The 24296-nt window shown below is 46.1% G+C and overlaps 1 protein-coding gene across 1 annotated transcript in view; it reads right to left on the reverse strand.

Moving 5' to 3' along the window:
• The window catches only part of LOC120049060 (cadherin EGF LAG seven-pass G-type receptor 1-like), a 126303-nt gene that overhangs the window by 10511 nt on the left and 91496 nt on the right, over positions 1-24296 (reverse strand). Inside the window, exons 9-27 of the mRNA XM_038995316.1 lie at positions 20849-21006; positions 19259-19422; positions 18937-19062; positions 14258-14424; positions 13934-14119; positions 13731-13844; positions 13368-13542; positions 11109-11250; positions 9840-9960; positions 9375-9558; positions 8392-8493; positions 7246-7340; positions 4966-5175; positions 4063-4246; positions 3693-3842; positions 2224-2410; positions 1428-1595; positions 1116-1242; positions 728-928 (exon numbers count right to left, since the gene is read on the reverse strand). Coding sequence (XP_038851244.1) covers positions 728-928; positions 1116-1242; positions 1428-1595; positions 2224-2410; positions 3693-3842; positions 4063-4246; positions 4966-5175; positions 7246-7340; positions 8392-8493; positions 9375-9558; positions 9840-9960; positions 11109-11250; positions 13368-13542; positions 13731-13844; positions 13934-14119; positions 14258-14424; positions 18937-19062; positions 19259-19422; positions 20849-21006 — 2961 coding nt within the window. The remainder of the gene's footprint in view (positions 1-727; positions 929-1115; positions 1243-1427; positions 1596-2223; positions 2411-3692; positions 3843-4062; positions 4247-4965; positions 5176-7245; positions 7341-8391; positions 8494-9374; positions 9559-9839; positions 9961-11108; positions 11251-13367; positions 13543-13730; positions 13845-13933; positions 14120-14257; positions 14425-18936; positions 19063-19258; positions 19423-20848; positions 21007-24296) is intronic.

Below are 24296 nucleotides of genomic sequence, written 5' to 3' on the forward strand. Positions count from 1 at the left end.
GTGTATGTGGGGGGACTGAGAGGTGTGTTTGTGTGTGCATATTTAATGAACGTGGGTTGTTAGTGTGTTTTAAACATTGCAATGTGATTTTGGACAAAAAGAGAAACCTGTGCGGGCAGACAGACACTAAGACTTTCCATAGTGATGTTGTAGAGCTGGACTCTTTTCTCAGCTCAACAACAACGATGAATTCCCATAACGCCAGGGAGAAAATGGCTGCAGGGCTGTATTCCTGGGGTTATCCCAGGTGATCCCTTCAATGTGTAAACAAAATGTGGCGACTCCATAATCCACATCATTTACAGAAGTGGTAATTCAAGAATGAAATGTAACTGTGAATACAATGGAAAGCACACCTGTGCTCTAAGCAGAGAGAACAGAGGCACTTAAGCTTAAGAATCAGGACTGCTACCAAAAACCCAAGATCTTTTTCATTCATATCACAAATACTAAACATTCCAAACTATCCCTGCTAATCAATGTCAATTGTCAATGTCAATGTCATTTTCAGGAGTTTAGAGGTCAGGGTTCCTTAGTGTTCAGTCCCTGGGGTTTCAGTCTGGTTGATGGGTCAGAGATTAGAGGTCAGGGTCATGGTTAGAGGTCACAATTAGGCTTCCTTAGTTCCATTTATCTCACCAGGTTGTCAGCCTGGTCGATTCATCAGGGTTAGGGTCATAGAAGTCACAGTAAGAGGTCAGGGGTCATAGGTTAAATTGTTTCTCACCGGGTTGTCAGTCTGGTTGATGCCGATGAGGAAGACGAGCTCGGAGAAGAAGAGTGCGGCCACCAGGTTCCTGTGGATGCTGTGGAGGTTAGAGCGTAGCTTCCTGAGTAGAGCCAGCAGGATGAAGGTGAGGAGCAGGGCTACCAGGGAGGCTGACACCGTGGTGTAGGTCACAATTTTTAGGGGTAACACGTCACCATGCTGGGGAGAGGGGAGGGGAAGAGAAAGGAGGGAGAGACGTGTATTAGATTGTTATATAACTAGCTCAAATAAAGATCATAATCAAACTCGGTAGCAGCAAACAGTGAGAGGACATTAACTACCCCCCCATAGCAATATAATTACAACTATATTTAGAGTTATGTACAGTGTATCTCTATGAGCCTACCTCTCTCTTGGAGATGTCCATGAGCACAGCGAAGCTGCTCATGTGGTCACACTGACAGCTGATGTGTGTGTTGTTCCTGTTCAGCAGCTCACATCCCTTAGACGACCAGCCTCCCGTACCACCAATCCTACACACACACACACACACACACACACACACACACACACACACACACACACACACACACACACACACACACACACACACACACACACACACACACACACACACACACACACACACAGGAAAGAGAATAAATACCATGTAAAGAGTGTGTGTGTGTGCGTGCGTGTGTGCGTATGTAGTACTCACGCGATGGAGTGATTCCAGAACACACACACAGGTTTGGTCCTCTCCTCTGTCTCCAGTAGTGTGTACTCCAGTGTGATGGGGGGGTCAAGGGGAGAAGGGAGGGGCGAACCCTCGCTGTACACCAACGTGCTCACTATGGGGGTGTTGATCACTGGACGGTTGGGCAGCCTGCTCACACACAACACATATACATATGAGCAAGCATGAACGGGCACCCTCATTTTGATAACTTTTGAAGTACTGTTTACGCACGTATGACCGCAAACACTCCTTTTAGGGTATTCCCAAAATATACATTCTCAGCTGTTTGTGGCCACTTGGCGACCGGCCAAATAGTGCTTTCTGAGCCCTTCTAGTACCAGTGTAGCAGCTATCATATACACACACAGCGCTAAATATTATGACATACCAACCAAACTGTTCCACATTTAACTCCGCCTTACACTTACGTGTATGTTTTCATTTGTAATGATATGTTTGAATCATATATAGAGTTTTGAGTGGTCTAAATGTATACAGTGAAAGATTGAAAGAGACAGCATGGCAATGCTATGTGAGACAAACACCCACAGTATGCCAGGGCAATAATGGCACCTAAAGTAAACAATGGTTTGTGCCAACGCAAACACAGTTGCCATATCTGTTGCCACGCTTGAGTAATTTATGACATACATTATATCTTTATTATGATGGCTAGATTAGCCACATAGAAATTGATAAAGGCAGTGTCTGGTTATGTCCGATTTTATGAAAGATTGAAGTAAAGTGTGGAAAAATGTAGTAAAGTGCTGGTTACCTGAGGCTCCTACGGTCCGGGTCGTATCTCTCAGGGAGGAGCTGACCCAACGACCTGAACACTATCACCACGGCAACAGGCAGGGGGGCGGCGGGCTCGACATGGCGGCGTCTCTTATTGGATAGGTTGTGATCCTCTTCAGGGGCGTCGGTCTGAGAGGGCTCGACGCTGGGGCTGGGCTCGACTACTAGAGAGTGAGAGTGAGAGAGTTACACCTATTAAAGTCCTTGCTACATAGTAGATTGGGACCCACTGATGCATTAGAACAAAGATAAATGATATAAAGAATAGTAAAAGGCTTTGGACCTTAAATAAAAAATTTGGGCAAAAAGGCAAACTCGGCTCCATCATTTACTGAATCAGCTGGCTCATTCATCACAAAACCCACTAATATTGCCAACTACTTTAATGTTTTTTTCATTGCTATGATTAGCAAACGTAGGCATGACATGCCAACAACTATTTCTGAACCTACACATCCATGTATAACTGATCCAAATTATGAAAGACAAGCATTGTCATTTTGAATTCTGTAAAGGAGAGGCTCAAAGTAGAGGAGAGATTGACTTCATCACTACTTGTATTTGTAAGAAGTGTTGACGTGCTGAATGCACCGAGCTGTCTGTTTAAACTACTAGCACACCGCTCAGACACCCATGCATTCCCCAAGAGACATGCCACAAGACGTCTCTTCACAGTCCCCAGAACAGACTACGGGAGGCACGGTACTACACAGAGCCATGACTTCATGGAACTCTATTCCACATCAAGTAACTCATGCAAGCAGTAAAAATACAGATATAAAAATGGAACACCGGGGACTGTGACGAGGCATACACACACACATGATAACATACGTACACACACACATGATAACATACATACACACACACATGATAACATACATACACACACACATGATAACATACATACACACACACATGATAACATACATACACACACACATGATAACATACATACACACACACATGATAACATACATACACACACACATGATAACATACATACACACACACATGATAACATACATACACACACACATGATAACATACGTACACATGGATTTTGTGCTGTAGATATGTGGTAGTAGAGTAGTAACCTGAGGGCGCACACTTAATGTGATGTGAAATCTGTTGTGAAATGTAATGCAATGATTTTTGAAATTGTATTTTAACTGCCTTCATTTTGCTGGACCCCAGGAAGTGAGTGTAGTTGTTGCCTTGGCAGCAGCTAATGGGGATCCATAATAAATATGAATACAAATCACGGCTGATTCATTTTGAGTCTTGGTGTGAGATTGTGTTACACGACTGCTTGAGCTTGACTACAAGCACGGGATCTGTTTAAATCGGTAGGTCACCCACAAATCTGAAAGGTTCTGAAAGATTACAGCCCAAACGAGCTTGTACAGTTTGCAGTATTCCAGTGGTAGTGTGAGCAGACTGTACCTTTGTCGGGGACCTCCTGGGCCCTAGTGTTGAACTGTGGGAAATGGACAGAGGACGTGAGGTCTTTGGGGTAGTACTCCTGGATCTCATGGAAGCGAGGGAATGAGGCCTGCTCAGGGACGGACGTGTCCAGGTAATCAACAACAATGACTAAGGAGAGAGAAAGAACCACACATCAAGACCAGCTCATTACCAAATAAAGGTGATATATTATAATTGCACTGAATGGGAGTAAAACTTGACTACAGTTTACCCAAAGGCGAATTATCAATGGACGATTTGTTCAAATTCTGTGTTAGGGAGTTAGGAATCTGCTCCTAGACTCTCTAAAATCCTCTCTTCATTGGTCTGTAAATGTGTCTTCACTCACTCATATTGTCAGTGACGATGGTGAATGGTATGAGGTAGGTCTTCCTCATGTTCCGTGCCAGGTTGTTGGTGTAATCCTCAAAGTGGCGCAGCAGGTGGGCGGTTCCCCCCTCAGAGCGTTGGATCTGCTCCCAGTGGTCTCTGGTGCCAGGGTCTAGGATGGCACTGCCCGCTCTCACCAGGTTCTGAAGGGTTTAACAATACAGAGCAGGACGGTCTGACAGTAAGTCGCTTTGAATATGGGCACAGCTCCAACTCTGTCACTCCTGTCTAATTCATTTTAAGTCCTGGAGTAGCAAAAGTTACCTGCTCACGTAGGCCTGTATGAGATAGGTGACCTAAAACATTCACAACCTAAAGAGAAATGCCATAATAAAATGTGGAGATATAAAATAGCTCAGATTTTTGTAGATTTCATATTGCAGGTTGACGTTTATTGTCATGAATCTTTCCCTGCAACGAGAACTGAGCAGTTTCCGCTAGATGGGCCAGTCAGCAGTGTGGTTCATGTTATGTTTAAAATCAGATTATAGGACGTTGTGGCTGTGCCAGCTAGTGACCACTCTGCAGAGCTGCCTCCAGTACACGGGTCATCGAAATAAATTCCAACCTGCGTTCACATTGGCCAGGTCAGCTTCCCCTGTCAGTGGAACTGGGAGAGAGCCAGTGGAGGGCAGTATTCCTCCAGTCTTCCCAGTGTAACTGAACCCAGTAGGCTACTCCTGAATAATGCACTGGTAATGCACCTGACACAACAGACAACTAGTGCATGGTCCCTGAGAGAAATACTGTGCATACAAAAACTAATCTTTATAAAAAAGATATATATATTGCAATTAGACAGTTTGCAATCAGCATCCTTGCAATGTTGTATTCAAAGATTTAAAAAACAACAAACTCTGACCTCGTTGAACTCTGCGTCCCTCGTGGCGGTGAGATCGAAGCCTGTCTGCTGACTCTCGTACTGGAGGACCCTGGTCAGCAGCTGAAATGCTGTCTTCACATCGTTGCCGTAGTAGCTGTCCGTGTGGTTGGTGGCGTTGTGGAGCAGGCGGACGATCGCTTTGGAGCGCTCGCCATCCATCCTGGACTCGTTACGATGCATCTCCTCATTCTGGAGGGACGGAGGGGAAGAGAAGGAGGTCAAGAACACAGACAGATACTGGAGACAGTTACAGCTATATGGACTGTCTGTGGTAGGTTGGTACTAATAGATGAATCCTAACCAGGGGTGAAAGTAGATTGAATTTATTACCGATACGCGACACCCAAGCACACGCACCTATTCATTTCATATAGGATCTCTGTGGGCCTAGTAGCCTAGACCAAGTAAAGATTTGTCATATCACTTTTAACATGCAATACCTTTTAACAGGCAGCGTGTTTGAGGAAGCACATTTTCACCATAAACATGCACCTTTGTCATAAAGCATTCCATGCATCCTCGCATTTGCCGACTTATGTAAGAGAACCTACTTTTCCTAATGTGATGATTAGATTGGATAGTCTAGATTGGATAGTCATAATATAACTCAATCACTGGTTGCAAAAAAGACTGTTCAGTGCAGCACGTAGCGGTGTAGAGTAGGCCTAGGCTACAAGCTATCGGCCTATCACATGCATTTGTTGTTGGCCTTTTATAAACACATTTCATGCAATTCTACTACACTTTATAAGACTGGAGACATGAACAGAAACTGTTTTAATACGACAAAAATTACAGGGTAGCCTACTTTGCTGCCATTGACAAACAGCTCAATAAAAACGACGTTGTCGGATCCATATAATCGGCCTATGAAAAGGGGGAGACGCAAATACAATATGACGTCCATCTAACCTGGAGGAGGAAATGATTGTCCAAAAACCAACAAAAGTGGCAGTGACGCAATGATAAAGACAGTGAATATGCACACTCACCGGAGATATGGCTGATGTTCTCCGCTAGTGCCAATAAGGTAGGCTACTGTTCGCTCAATTAAGTTGAGAATTTTGATAACTAAAAGACAGATTGGAGTCTTTTCATTGTCATCTCTTCACAGCAATAGCCATTTGCTTTCCAAACCGGTTTTCCACGATTGTATTTTTAAATATTACAATATGCCTGGCTGCGTCTCTCTGCTTTTCACTGACAGTCACAACTCAACGTTCATCTATTTGGTATTTGCCGAGTGCGCTGCCCAATTGCGGGCCCTTGCGAGTGTTGGCCATGTGATTTAAAACAATCCACTGCAACAACAAAAAAAGCTAATGATCCTCTGTGGCCAAATCATGCTTTCTGGTGTAGTAGCACATTTCAAAAGATTGTATTTATTTATGTATAGACAGAAGTAAGCTAATTAGGATTTTTTTATTGGCAATTTAATTCAATTTACTTTAGGGAAAGCTTTAGGGAAGGCTAGGGGAAGCTTTAGGGAAGGCTAGGGGAAGCTTAGCTTCCCCTAGCCTCATGGACACGCCATCTATGCCTTTTCATGTGGAATAAACACAACCAGTCATGATGTTTTCATCTGACTGTCAAACAATCACTTTAAAAGACACACCTGTAGGCTATCCACGCACGTTCGTCCACTCACAAAATAATTCCAGCATCCAAACCCCAACAGTGCTCTGTTGACCCACAATTTGATGAATGGAAAGAGACATCTGTTGTAAAACACCCACTTGTAATGCACTGACATTCTGCGATTGTCGTTAGGCCTACACGTGTAGCCCGAATGGATGTCCACTGTTATTAACGCGCGCTTCGATCTCAGCCACTCATCTGCACTGCTCGGTCTCAGCCACTACTTTGTGCCTTGTCCTCGCACGTCTTGACCATTCATCTCCGCTTTGGCAAAATGTAAGTGCTCTCGTTGAACCACAATGCAATTTGGAGCAATTTGCACATTTTCCATGTGGCTGACATTCAGTAATGTTAAATAATGGTCTAATAGCCTATAGTTTTTTTTTTTGCCATTTTGTGTTACTTGTGATAGGCTCACTTTTTACCAGTATTTATTTTGCTGGGATGCGTACCGGCTTACTTTCACCACTGAACTCTAGATTCGCATAAGTGACTCCAAATTTTGCATAATCTTTCAGTGGGAGATTTGCAAGTTAAGAAAGAGCTGTGCATGTGCACGTCTGTAGTTAAAATAGGTCTCTGTATGAGTGAACTTGGACTGGATAAGAGGAGCACACCCACCATCTTCATGAGCTGGGAGAAGGAGACTGTGGTACAGTTGAAGAGTTCAGGAGGCAGCCAGCCCTTTTCATCATTGCAGTGGCGGATGGCAGTTCCTACAGTTAGAAAATAAACAAGTTCAATGATCGCTATAGTCACAGTAAGAATAGAAAAAACAAAAAGGAATATTGGGGTGTGAAAGAGTTCAACCGTCTCTTCCTAGCACCAGGTGGCTCTCTACACATGGGTGAAAATGGGGAGTTACTTCATATAATAAATTAGTTAAAAGCACAATCTAAATGCCAACGTCATTACCATTAATTCCAAACAAGCATTAAACAGAGAAAAGACTTTACGGTTAGAACTGACAGTTGGTTGATGTGAGCCAAGGCGAGTCACCCAATAAAAACAGCCCAAGAGAGTCCTGCGGGGCAACAACGGGTTTCCGTGGTGACAAGAGTAACTAAGGGGGTAACTAGGGAGGTTACTGTGGTTTAATGGGAACAGGTCAGTGATGTTACATCTTGGCCCTGCCCATATTGTCTCTACTGCTAAGGCTCTATGTGGAGTAGGCGACCACACACACACACACGCGCACACACACACACACACACACACACACACACACACACACACACACACACACACACACACACACACACACACACACACACACACACACACACACACACACACACACACACACACACACACACACACACACACACACACACACACACACACACACACACACACACACACACAAACGGTTCTGCAGTATTATGAATGTGTCTCCAAGCAGATGTTGCCAAGTCTTCTACACAATACCCTGTGTTTTGTCTCTGTCTCCGGCTGCTGCCCTCCAGAGACAGAGTTTCTTTAACACCATTGGCCGACGACAAATCTCAAAAGGCCCTGATAGACCAATGAGATGGCCTCGTTAGTGTGCTGCGTTAATGAGTTCCCTCGACAAGAAAGAGGTGTTAGGAACAGCCCGAAGGCCTTGAACTAAGGGACTCCACAGTACATAACCTCCCTTCTCCACCCATACAATCTTTATTATGAATAAAATCCTTTGAAGCATTTGATATCCGTACGAATTGGGCTTTGTATTATTGTGACTGTACCTGCTATCATAAGAGCTGTGTTGCGTGCAGAGGAACTCACCGATAGATCCTTTGGGACAGTTCATGGCTGCAGGACGGCCAAACTTGGTCTTAGGCCACCAGATCCCTTGGTCGAAGGCCTTGGGACAGCCCTCGTACACCACTGAGAGATGAGAGGGGACAGATGGCACATGGTTAGAAGTGGTCCCCATAATCCCTAACCACTGACACAGGGTCAGACGTGTTGAGATCCCCTAATGGTTCTGGTTGGCAGTGAGTCTTGTGTAATCTGATCCGAGATGGTTAGGAACAACTTCTGCCTTGAGCGTCAAGGGCTGCCTTGGGCTGTATTTCACATATCTAACACGCCCAAGAAACACGACTGCTAACGACTCTTACGAGTCTTTCAAAACAGCCAAAACAGGCCAGCAATTATATCAATAATCCTACAAAGTGGTTACACAATGTTAATAAATTATTCACCTGATTTCTAATTTAGTAGCCTAATCCTAAACAAAGCCAGGTTAAGACTTGTATGCGTGTTGTTATGGCTTTCTAAGTAATGCAGTCTGATCATGTGCTGTATTGTATACACACCCAAGTGCTTATATCCTAAGAAGTGACCATGATTGTAACCCTTTGAAGACCTTTGATACAGTAAGCCACAAGGTTGGGTTGAAGCACTTAGGTGACAGATATGGTATGGGGACTGTGGTTCTTTATTGAAGCTAGAGTGGGATCTAAAAGAGGGAAGGCCTTGAACCAGACTATAGAGAGGAAAAGGTTCTGTTCAAATACTCTGAAGATGAATCCGTCCTTCCTCCAGTCCTTGGCGTTATAACTGATCTGACATGTCTGGATGAGAGGAATCCTTGCTTTCATGAATCCAAATTGAGTGAGGTCAATGATTACGTCAAGGAAGGGAGGACAGAAGAAAGGCTGCATTTTTCAAAGTGTTCAAAAAGACAGAATGCCCTCACAGGCTCGCAAGGTCACATTTAAGAGTGACAAACATTTGCATGTGCACCATTTCCTTCCACGTACCTTCGCAACCGGTGGCGGTGACCTCAGCGAAGGGGTTGTCACAGCGGTTACACTGTTGTCCAATGACCCCGGCCTTACAGGGGCACTGTCCGGTGTGTGTGTCACAAGTACGGGAGTGGGCCCCAAGAGGGAAGCACTCACAGGGGTAACAGGTGTCCTCATCCTTGGGCTGGTAGTAGTTATCCTGGGGAGAGAGAAGATACGGTTAGTTTACTAAGCCTACAACATGCAGTATTATCTACCAGCCTATTGTTTAAGAATGGTTGGTTGATTTGGGACCTATTGGTGAGTTGTGGCCAATTCCTACTAGGTTTGTCGTAGTTTACAATTGGGGGGCTTCAAGAGGAAACATAGTTCGATTCATCTTCAGCCACAGAAAATTCAAAAGGCATAGGGAGGGTCCAAAAAACATATGAGAAACGCTGCATTAGCCTGTTAGAAGAGTACCTGTGATTATCTTCTTACCTTGCACCGACACTCTCCACTGGTCTTGTTACAGTCAGGGTTGAATCCTTTGCTGATGTCACAGTTGCAAGGGCCACACATGGGGTTCCCCCACCAGCCCCGAGGACACGGCTTCTCAACCCTGACACATCACACGATAACAACGCATTTAGTTGAGTTCAGCACATAATGAATGGAAATAAAATGGCAGAAAAAAAATTAAGATAAAAAAGGAGACTGCATTTATCCTTACATCACATACCTGCTATATAACAATATCACTTAACAACAAAAATGCATTCAACTGCATCATGAAACTAGTATAAATGTTCTATCCCTTGGAAGAGAGACACAACACAGTGAGTGAGTCAAACACTCTTTCTCCAACACTTTCATGTCTCTGAGCTGATGGAGGGGTAAGATAGTGGGTTATGATAGGGGCAGGGTAGTCAGTAGAAGAGTATCAGTGCAGGTGGAGACCAAACACCCATGGAGGAGCACTGAAGCATGAGGTGGTCCCACAGCCTGCCTTAGACAGGAAATGATGTGTGACATATGGGTCAAAGGTCAGTGGGTAAAGAATTGACATGCAATCTACCACCCAGAGGAATAGTCAGGAGTACGTTGCTAGCTACTGTTACATAACTACAGTCCTACAGGAGCCAGTTATGGCCAGAACCTAATATAGCCAAAGCTGGCATGAGGCTTGGCTTACCATTATATATGGCTAAAAACACACATACTCACACACACGAACGCTACAGACCCCGTTTGCATTTAAACCATACACACCACACACATGCACACTTGTTACAAGACCCAGTTAATGTCTAGAACAACACACAGTGGTTTCATCTAACCCTCTGGCTCCTGCCTCTTAACACTCACGCCAGATTCCTGCTCTGATCAAAGGCAGATCTGGGATCAGTTTTGGAAGAAGGATCATCCCCCAGAGAGCTCAGATCACAGGTCTGGGAACAGCCACATCTGGGGTTCATTACCAGCAGGCTTACATCAGGTGCTGGAGAAGGACTGTTTTGAGTTAAGGCCAGTAAAAGTAGAGCCTGTTGCCAGTCAGATGAATGGTGAGGCGCATATTTGTGAAAGACAGAGAGGAAGGTAAGGGAGCAGAGGTTGATTAGGCTAACATGAAAACAATCAGATGTTGCGTTGATATTGGAGGCATGTGAATGTGTGTTTCCCCGGCACTGTGGAGCCAAACCAGGAAACACACATACCCACACGTGCACACACTTACACAGGCACTTGCACAAAGCGGCCAGGTCTTACTTGTTTTCGCAGTACTGTCCGTAGTAGTTCTGTCCACACTCGCAGGTGTAGCCATGGGAGGAGCTAGGCTTGCGGACGCAGGTGGACACGTGCTCACAGGGGTTGAGGTGACACGCGTCAACGCACTCCCTCCCAAAGTACCCTGGGAAAGGACACAGGTCACAGAGAGAAGAGAGAGACATCTGGTCAGCAGGTCTTCAACAACATGGCAGAATTATACACAGTTATACACTGCTCAAAAAAATAAAGGGAACACTTAAACAACACAATGTAACTCCAAGTCAATCACACTTCTGTGAAATCAAACTGTCCACTTAGGAAGCAACACTGATTGACAATAAATTTCACATGCTGTTGTGCAAATGGAATAGACAAAAGGTGGAAATTATAGGCAATTAGTAAGACACCCCCAAAAAAGGAATGGTTCTGCAGGTGGTGACCACACACCACTTCTCAGTTCCTATGCTTCCTGGCTGATGTTTTGGTCACTTTTGAATGCTGGCGGTGCTTTCACTCTAGTGGTAGCATGAGACGGAGTCTACAACCCACACAAGTGGCTCAGGTAGTGCAGTTCATCCAGGATGGCACATCAATGCGAGCTGTGGCAAAAAGGTTTGTTGTGTCTGTCAGCGTAGTGTCCAGAGCATGGAGGCGCTACCAGGAGACAGGCCAGTACATCAGGAGACGTGGAGGAGGCCGTAGGAGGGCAACAACCCAGCAGCAGGACCGCTACCTCCGCCTTTGTGCAAGGAGGTGCACTGCCAGAGCCCTGCAAAATGACCTCCAGCAGGCCACAAATGTGCATGTGGCAGCATATGGTGTCTGCTCAAACGGTCAGAAACAGACTCCATGAGGGTGGTATGAGGGCCCGACGTCCACAGGTGGGGGTTGTGCTTACAGCCCAACACCGTGCAGGACGTTTGGCATTTGCCAGAGAACACCAAGATTGGCAAATTTGCCACTGGCGCCCTGTGCTCTTCACAGATGAAAGCAGGTTCACACTGAGCACATGAGCACATGTGACAGACGTGACAGAGTCTGGAGACGCCGTGGAGAACGTTCTGCTGCCTGCAACATCCTCCAGCATGACCGGTTTGGCGGTGGGTCAGTCATGGTGTGGGGTGGCATTTCTTTGTGGGGCCGCACAGCCCTCCATGTGCTCGCCAGAGGTAGCCTGACTGCCATTAGGTACCGAGATGAGATCCTCAGACCCCTTGTGAGACCATATGCTGCCACATGCACATTTGTGGCCTGCTGGGGGTCATTTTGCAGGGCTCTGGCAGTGCACCTCCTTGCACAAAGGCGGAGGTAGCGGTCCTGCTGCTGGGTTGTTGCCCTCCTACGGCCTCCTCCACGTCTCCTGATGTACTGGCCTGTCTCCTGGTAGCGCCTCCATGCTCTGGACACTACGCTGACAGACACAACAAACCTTTTTGCCACAGCTCGCATTGATGTGCCATCCTGGATGAACTGCACTACCTGAGCCACTTGTGTGGGTTGTAGACTCCGTCTCATGCTACCACTAGAGTGAAAGCACCGCCAGCATTCAAAAGTGACCAAAACATCAGCCAGGAAGCATAGGAACTGAGAAGTGGTGTGTGGTCACCACCTGCAGAACCATTCCTTTTTTGGGGGTGTCTTACTAATTGCCTATAATTTCCACCTTTTGTCTATTCCATTTGCACAACAGCATGTGAAATTTATTGTCAATCAGTGTTGCTTCCTAAGTGGACAGTTTGATTTCACAGAAGTGTGATTGACTTGGAGTTACATTGTGTTGTTTAAGTGTTCCCTTTATTTTTTTGAGCAGTGTATAATGGAACGAAAACTCAGTCAAAGCTGGAGACTACAAAACAGCATTCCTATGGTGAACATTTTTCAGAACATTTACATTTACATTTACATTTAAGTCATTTAGCAGACGCTCTTATCCAGAGCGACTTACAAGTACATACATTCATACTTTTTTTTGTACTGGTCCCCCGTGGGAATCGAACCCACAACCCTGGCGTTGCAAGTGCCATGCTCTACCAACTGAGCCACACGGGACAATAAATGGTGAAGAACAAGTGAATGGTGTGACGAGATGCAGACACGGGTGTGTGTGTGTACACCGTGTGTGCTGACAGCATGTGTGTAACCTGGGTCGCAGACGCAGGTGTGTGTGTGTCTACTACAGTGTGTGTGTATGTGTGTGTGTGTGTGTGTGTGTGTGTGTGTGTGTGTGTGCGCCCATACGTGCGCATGAGTGTGTGTTACCTGGGTCGCAGACGCAGGTGTGTGTGCTCCAGTCGTCGCTGCAGTGGCTGTTTTCAGGGCAGATGTTAGAGTCACAGGGGTCAGCCAGGTCACAGCCGTCCTCTACATGAATCTTAGAACCCTGCAGCATGTTCACGTTGACCACGTTGGTGGACGTCTCACCCATACGCACACCCTGTGGGAAAGAAAACATGGCCTCTCCATTAGGTCCCAGAGAGTCGCAGGTACACACTCTCATCACACGCTCTGCCCACAGCCCCTAGGTATTAGCTAAGACAGGTAGGTATATACATACAGTGGGCTACAGTACTTTATGTTGTGAAGAATAATGTAATCCAGACCATGGTTACTGTTAAAACGGACCTGTATGCATCCGGTGAAGCCATCGTGGACGTCGTTCCCCACTCCTGGTAATCCTCCCAGATACAGAGCCCTCAGCCTCAGACCTGGCAGCTCATTACCTATCTCCACAGACCTCTGGAGACACACAGACACACACAGAGTATACGATTTGCTGTGTGTGTGTTTGTGTCTGTGTCTTTGTCTGTATGTGTATGTCTCAGTACCTCGTACAGTCCGTAGTCCAGTGACACCAGGGCCATGTATTTGATGTCCTTGCCGTCTTTGACGCTCTTCAGCTCCACAAGGACATGGTGCCACTCCCCATCGTTCACCCTGACTTGAGGGAAGCCCAGCACCGCTACCCGCTCAGATCCCAGAAACACCTCAAACCTCACGTACTGATCACTTATCTGAGGGGAGGGTGGGGAGAGACAGAGAGAGAGAAAGACAATTACTACACACGGGCAGTCTACTGAACTTCAATCAACCGTATAGCACAACTTACCTTCTTGCTCTGTTGTTGTTATTGTGCGTGTACAATAACTCACCAGTAAATTGACCGTAGAGAATTCTCCAGCGTTAGCCCGCATCAGTGTGCCAGTGCCTTGCCTCGTCCGGAACATCAGGCCCATGTACCAGGGCACAGCGATGGTGATGTCGAGGTCACTCCACGACACCAGGGCCTGGCCGTCAAAGTGCTGCGGAGACGGCATCACTAGAGGAGAATAGTGCGAATCAGAATCACACAATATGTTCAATAATCACTGCGATTAAAGCAAATCACGTGTTATACACATCACATGCTTAGTAGGGCTGGGAATTGCCAGGGACCTCACGATAAGATATTATCATGATACTTAGGTGCCGATACAATATGTTTTGTGATTCTCAATTTCTATATGTATTGCGATTCGATATTGCTCACTGTATGTCTGCTACAGAGAGACACAAGAGAGCATGTGAAAATGAGTTTTGATCAGTCATGGAAATAAAAGTGCTGAAAGCATGTTGGCTCACTGTTTAAAAGGAAGATGGAGAACAAGCTATAGGGTGAATATAGGGCGACTAGCGCTAGCCAGCAGACAAAACAAAAACATTTGTATTTTTACACATCGATACCTGGAGTCAAAGTATCGATACAATATCGTCCAAAAACAATATCTCGATATGTAACTGTATCCATTTCCCCCCGCCCCATCATTAATGCTTAGTATGTCAGACTTACAGATTGCATCTTGTATTTTTGTATTCTTCCAGGCAGAATAATGACAGTAGCTAATCCACCCCACCATGTCTAATTCAGCTATAAGACATCATTACTGTCAAAAACCTTGTACCATACAGGACACTAATCCTTCTTTGACAAACATGCCCACAGTATAACACATCACACTCCAGAGCACCCACTAGCCCTGCAGCCAAACAGACATGTTGTAGTCAGTCAGTCAGCCATTCAGTCAGTCAGTATAACAGTTGCATGTCTGTCAGCAGAGCACTAGGTTGTTCCCTATGAGACAACTGAAGCGCTAAGCTCTCTCGATCTCCCTCTTCTCCGCAGGGCACATATTTCTACTGAAGCACAGAGTACACACACACACACACACACACACACACACACACACACACACACACACACACACACACACACACACACACACACACACACACACAGACACACACACACACACACACTCAGAAGATGCATGGGGACTAGCTCCTGAACCGTCGCTCTCTCTTGTGTCTCTCCAACTTTTTTTTCACACGATACATTGCTCATTTGCAGTGCCTGGAAAGAGTTAAAAGGTGTGCATGATGCATAAAGAACAACATCAGAGATAGCCTGGAGTTGGATTCCTTCGAGATACAGTTCATAAGAGAGTGGAGAGCAGAGGAAAGCCACCAGCTCACACGAAACCTTCACACTAACCTAAACACACTCACAGGTCAGCTGTTGATGTGCAACTAAACCACAACATAAACTCAGAAAAATAAATAAACGTCCTCTCACTGTCAACTGCGTTTATTTTCAGCAAACTTAACATGTGTAAATATTTGTATGAACATAAGAAGATTCAACAACTGAGACATAAACTGTTCCAAAGACATGTGACGAACAGAAATTGAATAATGTCCCTGAACAAAGGGGGGGTCAAAATCGAATGGCCCTAGCCCTCACCCTCCGATCCAACAGGTCCCAGACGTGCTCAATGGGATTGCGATCCGGGCTCTTCACTGACCATGGCAGAACACTGACATTCCTGTCTTTCAGGAAGTCACGCACAGAACGAGCAGTATGGCTGGTGGCATTGTCATGCTGGAGGGTCATGTCAGGATGAGCCTGCAGGAAGGGTACCACACGAGGGAGGAGGATGTCTTCCCTGTAACGCACAGCATTGAGATTTCCTGCAATGACAACAAGCTCAGTCCGATGATGCTGTGACACACCGCCCCAGACCTCCAAATCCAAATCGATCCTGCTCCAGAGCACGGGCCTCGGTGTAACGCTCATTCCTTTGACGATAAACACGAATCCGACCATCACCCCTGGTGAGACAAAACCGCGACTCGTCAGTGAAGAGCACTTTTTCCCAGTCCTGTCTGGTCCAGCGACGGTGGGTTTGAGCCCATAGGCGACGCTGATGCCGGTGATGTCTGGTGAGGACCTGCCTTACAACAGGCCTACAAGCCCTCAGTCCAGCCTCTCTCAGCATATTGCGGCCAGTCTGAGCACTGATGGAGGGATTGTGCATTCCTGGTGTAACTCGGGCAGTTGTTGTTGCCATCCTGTACCTGTCCCGCAGGTGTGATGTTCGGATGTACCGATCCTGTGCAGGTGCTGTTACACGTTGTCTGCCACTGCGAGGACGATCAGCTGTCCGTCGTGTCTCCCTGTAGCGCTGTCTTAGGCGTCTCACATTGCAATTTATTTCCCTGGCCACATCTGCAGTCCTCATGCCTCCTTGCAGCATGCCTAAAGCACGTTCACGCAGATGAGCAGCGACCCTGGGCATCTTTCTTTTGGTGTTTTTCAGTCAGTAGAAACGCTTCTTTAGTGTCCTAGGTTTTCATAACTGTGACCTTAATTGCCTACCGTCTGTAAGCTGTTAGTGTCTTAACGACCGTTCCACAGGTGCATGTTCAATAATTGTTTATGGTTCATTGAACAAGCATGGGAAACAGTGTTTAAACCCTTTACAATGAAGATCTGTGAAGTTATTTGGATTTTTACAAATGATCTTTGAAAGACAGGGTCTTGAAAAGGGGACGTTTCTTTTTTGGCTGAGTTTATGTCCAAACCCACAGAATGCGTCTGGGAAATCCTGAATTATCGACTGTCTCGTCATATTTCTCTTACTGCGCCTCTACAGTACCACTGATATGTCTATGGTGTCCCTTGCCACTCTAAAAGTGATATGACGTCTATGGTTCCCGTGCTGTCCATACCCATGACATAACGCCTATGGTTTCTACTTCCTACACAGCTTGTCAACAAGTAGTGAAGCAGCCAAACCCTCCGTGTTACTTCTGTTCCTAAGTCCAACTACAGATACTCGATCTGCTGCCTGGCATCACTACACAGCTGCCTCATCCAACCCAGACTAGGTGGAGATATTTTGTCAAATATCAATGTGTGTGTGTTTTATAATTGTTTGGAAGCAGGCCCTAGAGGGTAAATCAAAGCCACCCTCTCACTGTTTTATAACTCAGTATGAATATTACTCATAGTCGTGTAGTAGCATTCATTTCACTCAGGTAAAAATAACAATATTTTTGGCAAGTGTTCTGGTTCTATTGCCGTGGCCTTGGGATAGTTTCCCATAATGCTGACTGACACACAGTCGCACACACCGTTGTACACACACACACACACGCACACACGCACACACGCACACACACACGCACACACGCACACACACTACAGCTTCCCTTGATGACTTTAGATGTCTCTGGGTGCGAGACAGGACAGGCACAGAGTGAGTCACTTAGTTTAACCCTTTCAGAGAAACACACGCACACCATTTCAGTACCCCGCTCCGGACCACAAAACCAGTAAATCACTGTTATACAAGCATACAGCGCTATCATTAGGCCTGTTAGACACACACACACACACACACCCCCACCCCACTCCACCACACCTCACCCCACCCATCATCCATCCCTAGTGGGGGATATGAGCAAAAGAACAGTCAGGATCAAAACAGGACAAGCTGTAACAGTGTAACCACACATCATATATCTGTCTATCACACACCCACCCCTGTCCATCAGCACAGGAGTATATAGGACTGCTATGATTGGTACTGTACATACACACAACAGGAGCTCCGTGGTCTGTTCCATGTAAACACTCTGGCTCAACAACAGTGGGGCAACCACAGGGTCCGTGTGTGTCCCCGTCCCTTGATCCTGGCACTGATATGTGAGTCAGAGTTGGTCTTTGTCTCATTAGTGAAATAGACAACAGCTCTTTGGGCTATGTTCTAAGTTTCACTATAATACTAACATCTAGCTTCTGCATAGCACGTGTATGAGTCAGTAATGACCAGTCACCTCAGGTTCCTGCTGGATCTCTATCCGCAGATACACTTCCTTCACACACGCACGCACGCACGCACGCACGCACGCACGCACGCACGCACGCACGCACGCACGCACGCACGCACGCACGCACGCACACACACACACACACACACACACACACACACACACACACACACACACACACACACACACACACACACGCACGCACCCTTCTTGATCGCTATCTGAAAAGACACTTCCTTCACAGGAAGCTAAGCCACATTAGCTCCAGTGTCCTTCCTCACTTCCTTATGCAATCAACTGTAACACAAACAAGTCCTGCTCACACTGACGCATACAGATGTTGATCCAGATATTCAATATGAGGGACTCTCCCTGTAACATGCACAGCTGCAGTCCTTATGCCATATTGAAACACACACACACACACGTAACAGTATTGCTTCCGTCCCTCTCATTGCCCCGACCTGGGCTTGAACCAGGGACCCTCTGAACACATTGACAACAGCCACTCAACAAAGCGATGTTACCGATCGCTCCACAAAAGCCGTGGCGCAGCAAGGGGAACAACTACTTCTAGGTCTCAGAGCAACTGACGTCACCGATTGAACACTACTAGCGTGCACCGCTAACTAGCTAGCCATTTCACATCGGCTACACACACACACACACACACCCTCACCTTGTTCGCAGTTCTTGCCCCCGTAGCCCAGAGGACAGTCACAGCTGTAGGTGTTCCATTTGTTGACACACACTCCTCCGTTCTGACACAAATCCTTAGTACAGAAGTTGATCTTGGCAGGACAACCTACATGGGTCATGATAGATGTCAATCAGTAGCAGTACACAAACAACACAGCTAACCTGAGTAAAGACAAAAAGATATGTTTCTATGAATTCATTCATTAATAGCCTGGTGAATGAATCAATTAATGAATGGTCGGATGGACGGACGGACGGACAAACAAACGACGAACAACGAGTGAACAAACAAAGGTTGTTACCTGCAGTGGTTCCGTTGTTAGCGATGAAGCTGGCCATGTCGGTGGGTTTGCTGTCGATGCTCAGGTTCCTCATGCAGCCCACAAAGTCTCTGTTCCTCACAGGGAAGTCCTCGGGCAGGTTGGGAACACCACCCAGCAGCAGCGGTCCTGTCAGGTCCAATGATCTGCAGGGGAGAGTACAGGAAACTGGGTCAGAATGGAGACAAAATGGCACTTAGAGTTCCTCTAATGGCTCTGGATCCAAAATGGCGCCTCAGCCCCCAATGGATTAGGTGCTAAAGATGCACCAACAAAGTGCCAACTGATGGGTAATGGACTTAGGTGAAAACAAAAGTCACACACTATATTGAACTCCCTTTCTTTCAAATGAATGCAATGACAGCACCAACGTTCCACAACAGAGTGCCTGTTGTGACAGACACCAAAGTGTTCCTCAAAGGGTCTTAAGTTTTCTAAAGGGGACTACAGGGTACTGATGGTGTGAGTAGTATGGTTACCCTGCAAAAGGTTATTTGTCACAGGCCTTGTTGACTGAAAGGACAAAGCCACTGTAACCCAGCTAGCTAGCTTGATTCATTCCTCCTCCTGTAACACCACCAACAGCCCAGAAGACTTAGCAGGCAGCAAAGACGCTGGCTAAAGAAGCCACTTAGCTTACACACAAGCCTCTAAACTTACAAAACATCCAAGGCCCAGGGTTTAACGTGAATTATTGTGACGCAACACCAACGCATAACGTAAAACATATGATCAATTTGAATACGGCAAAAGTCCAACGTCATATGGTCTAAAAATGCCACATTAACTCGTGTGGTGTCCCACAAAGTATGTGTTGAACGAGAGTCGCACAATGTATGCTATTTTGAGCCGGTCCTTTGTGGCGATTGTTGCCTCTCACTTCAGGAGAAGCAGCTAGAGTGAGGTCTGACCGACAAATAGGTAAACAGATAGACAGTGTGTGCGTGCGTCGTAACTTTCACTCCTTTTCGTCAAAGACCTAACCTAAAAGCCTGGGTGTCGGCCTCGGAGTCAAACGGAGCCACGTAATTCACTGTGGAACAGCTCTGAGCCTATCATAGTGGAGCGACCGGTTCTAAAAGAATGCAGCCTCATTACCCCGTTCCTTTGATGTGTTTTTCTTCTTTTCCTAAATGTGTTCTAGCTCGCTGCCTTGCCTAACGTCCCTAATTTGAAAAGGATCTTGGGTTCAGATACAGAAACAATTAGTTGCAGGTAGTAAACGTCTGAAAGATTAAATAAAGGTTAAGCTATGTTAGGCTGTGTAAGAGGCTATGTCTGAGACATTCGTCTGACAATTGAGAGCATGTCAATCCCGAGAGATTAAGAGAGAGAAAGGCAAGGTAATGTGGTGTAATGAGGGTGACTGAACATCAGTCCTGCACTTACAACACCTATTAGCCTAACACATATTAGTCTCACTGAAGGTAGTGGAATGAACCTGAAGACAGAGGGGGAGGGAGAGAGGGAGACAGAGAGGGAGAGAGACGAGAGGGAGAGAGAAGAAAGAGAGAGAGAGAGAGGAGGGAGCGAGTGGACGAAAAACAGAGAGAAACAGAGAGAGGTACTCACTTTTTCTGTCCTGTTTGGGTTCCCTGGGCAGCACAGGAGTAATTGCCGATCTGGTTGCCAAAACGAACTGCCATGGCAATGTCACAGTCGTCCACAGCAACCACAGCCACCTTCTCACCTGAGGGTCCATGGGGGATCCCCAGTCGACCAATGTTGGGCTGGAACACAGAGGTAATAGGTCTGATGATTATTACAGGAATGGTAAAAACAACTAAAATCAATAATGGAGGAATGAAGAAGTTGCCCTCCTTTGAAAATTATTTTTGACTCATTCTTTACTGTTTGAAAATAGTTTGCATTCTAAAGATTGCGTGAAACTTAAACACTAAAAAGCTATCAGGTTAATTTGGTCATAACGGACACTGATGAGTGCAATTATCATGATCAAGGGCTCTGGCCTATGAATGTTGATCTGAGAGAAATGAAGATCAGTTCAGAAAATCTGATTAAACTCCTTGGTTTTAATCGCAGTGTCAAAGCTCAGGCTGAACATTCATCTGCAGGAATATATCTCCCCTAACAATAGGCAAGCAGTGGGCTTGTGTGGAAAGACCAGTATTGTCTCACAGTGTATTTACTCCACAGCCTGGCCTGAGACCACAGATTAGTTGATTATCTGTCTCTCTGTCTCCCTGGAAAACAGTAAAAAGGTAAATAGTCTACCCTTACAAGAACTCCCGTACAGATCCCAACTCAGATGAACAGTAAAGAACTTGCCCCTACAATAACTAACTACAGATCACAATGCAGATGACCACAGAGTTTACAGAAGATAGGAAGGCTTTTAATCCTGGGTGCTTAAAGATTGGGCTAGAAGAAAGGAAGAGAATGAGAAGGGGAGAACGCGAGAGGAAGAAAAAGAGATAGAGGGGCCGGCAGAGTGTTTATCACTGACAAATAACATTAAAGTAATAGGACAGTGTATGGTAGGGCAGACAGACTGTGGGAGGAAAGAAATACAGAAATAGAGAGGGAGACTATAGTTAGAAAGAAGTGGAAAGAGAAAAAAAAATGAGAGAAAAACAAGAGAAAGTTGTGAGCGAGACAGAAACAGAGAGCGAGCTCCATTTCGGGTCAGAGCAGTCCCAGGGCGGCACAGTTGCCAGGACACAATATCCTTTAGCAGCACTATCACAACCACTCCTTTAGCCACACCCCTTTCCACCGCTCTCCACCTTCAAAACACTTTCACATTTTCCACATAAAGACCTACCTAAACAACAGTGCGCTTCTGACCTCGTTACAGTCTCTCCCTACGTTACACTCTCTCTCTCTCTCTCTCTCTCTCTCTCTCTCACACGCACGCACGCACGCACACACACACATACGCACACAAACACACACACACAAACAGGGTTTAACAGGGACGGTGTGTGTCTAGCAGTGTGGGTATTTGATCCCTTTCCTGTGGATGTGTGACAATGGGGAGGATGGGCTGTTGAAAGGCAGGCAGGCGTGGTCCAGCAGCGGGAGCAGAAGCAGGAGCAGGTCATTGTGGGATAGCTCTCAGACAACACACCACCAACTGTGTCTGGCCGTTACAAAGTACAAAAGCTTAATAAAAAGGTAATTCGCACAGGCCTGGTCTGAGGATGTAAGTCCTTTTAGGTTACTGTTCTCTTTGCAGTGTAACCTCAATTGAAACCCCTAGATATTCTCTGGCTCATAGAGGGAGAGAGAGAGCGAGAGATAGAACACGAGAGAGAGAATGATAGAGGTAGGAGGTATAGAGCGTGAAAGCTTTGAACTTTTAAGTAGAGGTAGCGAGCCGAGCGGGCGGCGGGTGTTTCTTGAGGTTGAGCCAACTTCTCTTGGTACCACGTACAGCTCAGTACCGCACAATGCCCTGGTCTGCACTCACACTGGGTCAACCTGTAGAGCGTCATAACTCTGGCTGGCCAGGCCTGATTTAAGAGCTGCACTGGGAGCTGGCTGGCTACGCTCTGAAGGCACCACTAGAACTCTCTAATAGTTTGATTTACTATAAGAGCTTGAATAGAGAGCTAAGCACCACGGCTCTCTGTCTAATCTCTTTATCAGAGAGCAGAGTGAGGGAAAGTAGTGGCACCATTACTGCCAAATGTGCACATATACACGTGAACACATGAATGCAAGCAAGCACACATTCACACACACACTTACTGCCAAACACAATAAAATAATTACTTCCTCGCCTTGCCACATAACCATGAGAAAAGATCGATATTCGATAAGAAACAGTTGCCTGGAAAAATAACACGAGGCCGAGTTACATGCCTGTCACTCCTCCATGTCTCAACATCAAGGAAGATCTGTGCTAAATTAATGTGTGTAAGTGAATGAGAGAAAGGAGGAGCAGTTCTCAGAGTGGATAATGAAAATTACCCTCTTATCTGTGTGTAGGTGAAGTGTCTGCTGAATGACCATAGAAGTCTAGTGGATGTTGTAGTAGATGTTGTAGCCAGCTCCCCATTGACAGGCTAGGCCAGCAGATCAATGGCTCTCAGGGTGAAGTATATAGTACTGACCTCCTAAGAATACAGTACTGGCCTCCTAAGTAGACACTCTCACACTCTCTGGTTATGTTCCAAATGGCACCCTATTTAACACACTACTTTCGACCAATGTAGGGCTCTGGTCAAAAGTAGTGCAGTGCACTACATAGGGAATAGGCTGACACTCTCCGTGTCAGCCTAGTGACACTGTATGATTAATGAGACGAGGGGTGAAGCATCTCCATTGGCACGCAGAGCGGCACATTAACAGTGACGCATGCATGCGCACACACACACATGCACACACACACACACACTCAATGAAACCCCACTCTATACTTGGCTTGGCACATCAGGCATCTCTTTACACATTGGCAGCAACACACACTCAGCGGCAGTGGACTGGAAAAGAGTTGAGTGTGTGTATGTGTGTGTTTATGCCCAGGGGGACCTCGAGGGCTGTGTTTGGGCAAGTACAATATAATATCCTCTTTACAGTTACCTTTAGAACAGAAACACAAATACATAACTGAGCTCAGGTGCATCCGGTTTCCATTGATCATCCTTGAGATGTTTCTACAACTTCACTGGAGTCCACCTGTGGTAAATTCAATTGATTGGACATGATTTGGAAAGGCACACATCTGTCTATATAAGGTCCCACAGTTGACAGTGCATGTCAGAGCAAAAAACCAAGCCATGGGGTCGAAGGAATTGTCCGTAGAGCTCCGAGACAGGATTGTGTTGAGTTACAGACCTGGGGAAGGGTACCAAAAAATGTCTGCAGCATTTAAGGTCCCCAAGAACACAGTGGCCTCCATCATTCTTAAATGGAAGAAGTTTGAAACCACCAAGACTCCTCCTAGACTTGGCCGCTCGGCCAAACTGAACAATCGGGGGAGAAGGGCCTTGGTCAGGGAGGTGACCTAGAACCCAATAGTCACTCTGACAGAGCTCCAGAGTTCCTATGTGGA

The sequence above is a fragment of the Salvelinus namaycush genome, chromosome 6 (genome assembly GCF_016432855.1).
Source record: "Salvelinus namaycush isolate Seneca chromosome 6, SaNama_1.0, whole genome shotgun sequence".
Classification (NCBI taxonomy): Eukaryota; Metazoa; Chordata; class Actinopteri; order Salmoniformes; family Salmonidae; genus Salvelinus; species Salvelinus namaycush.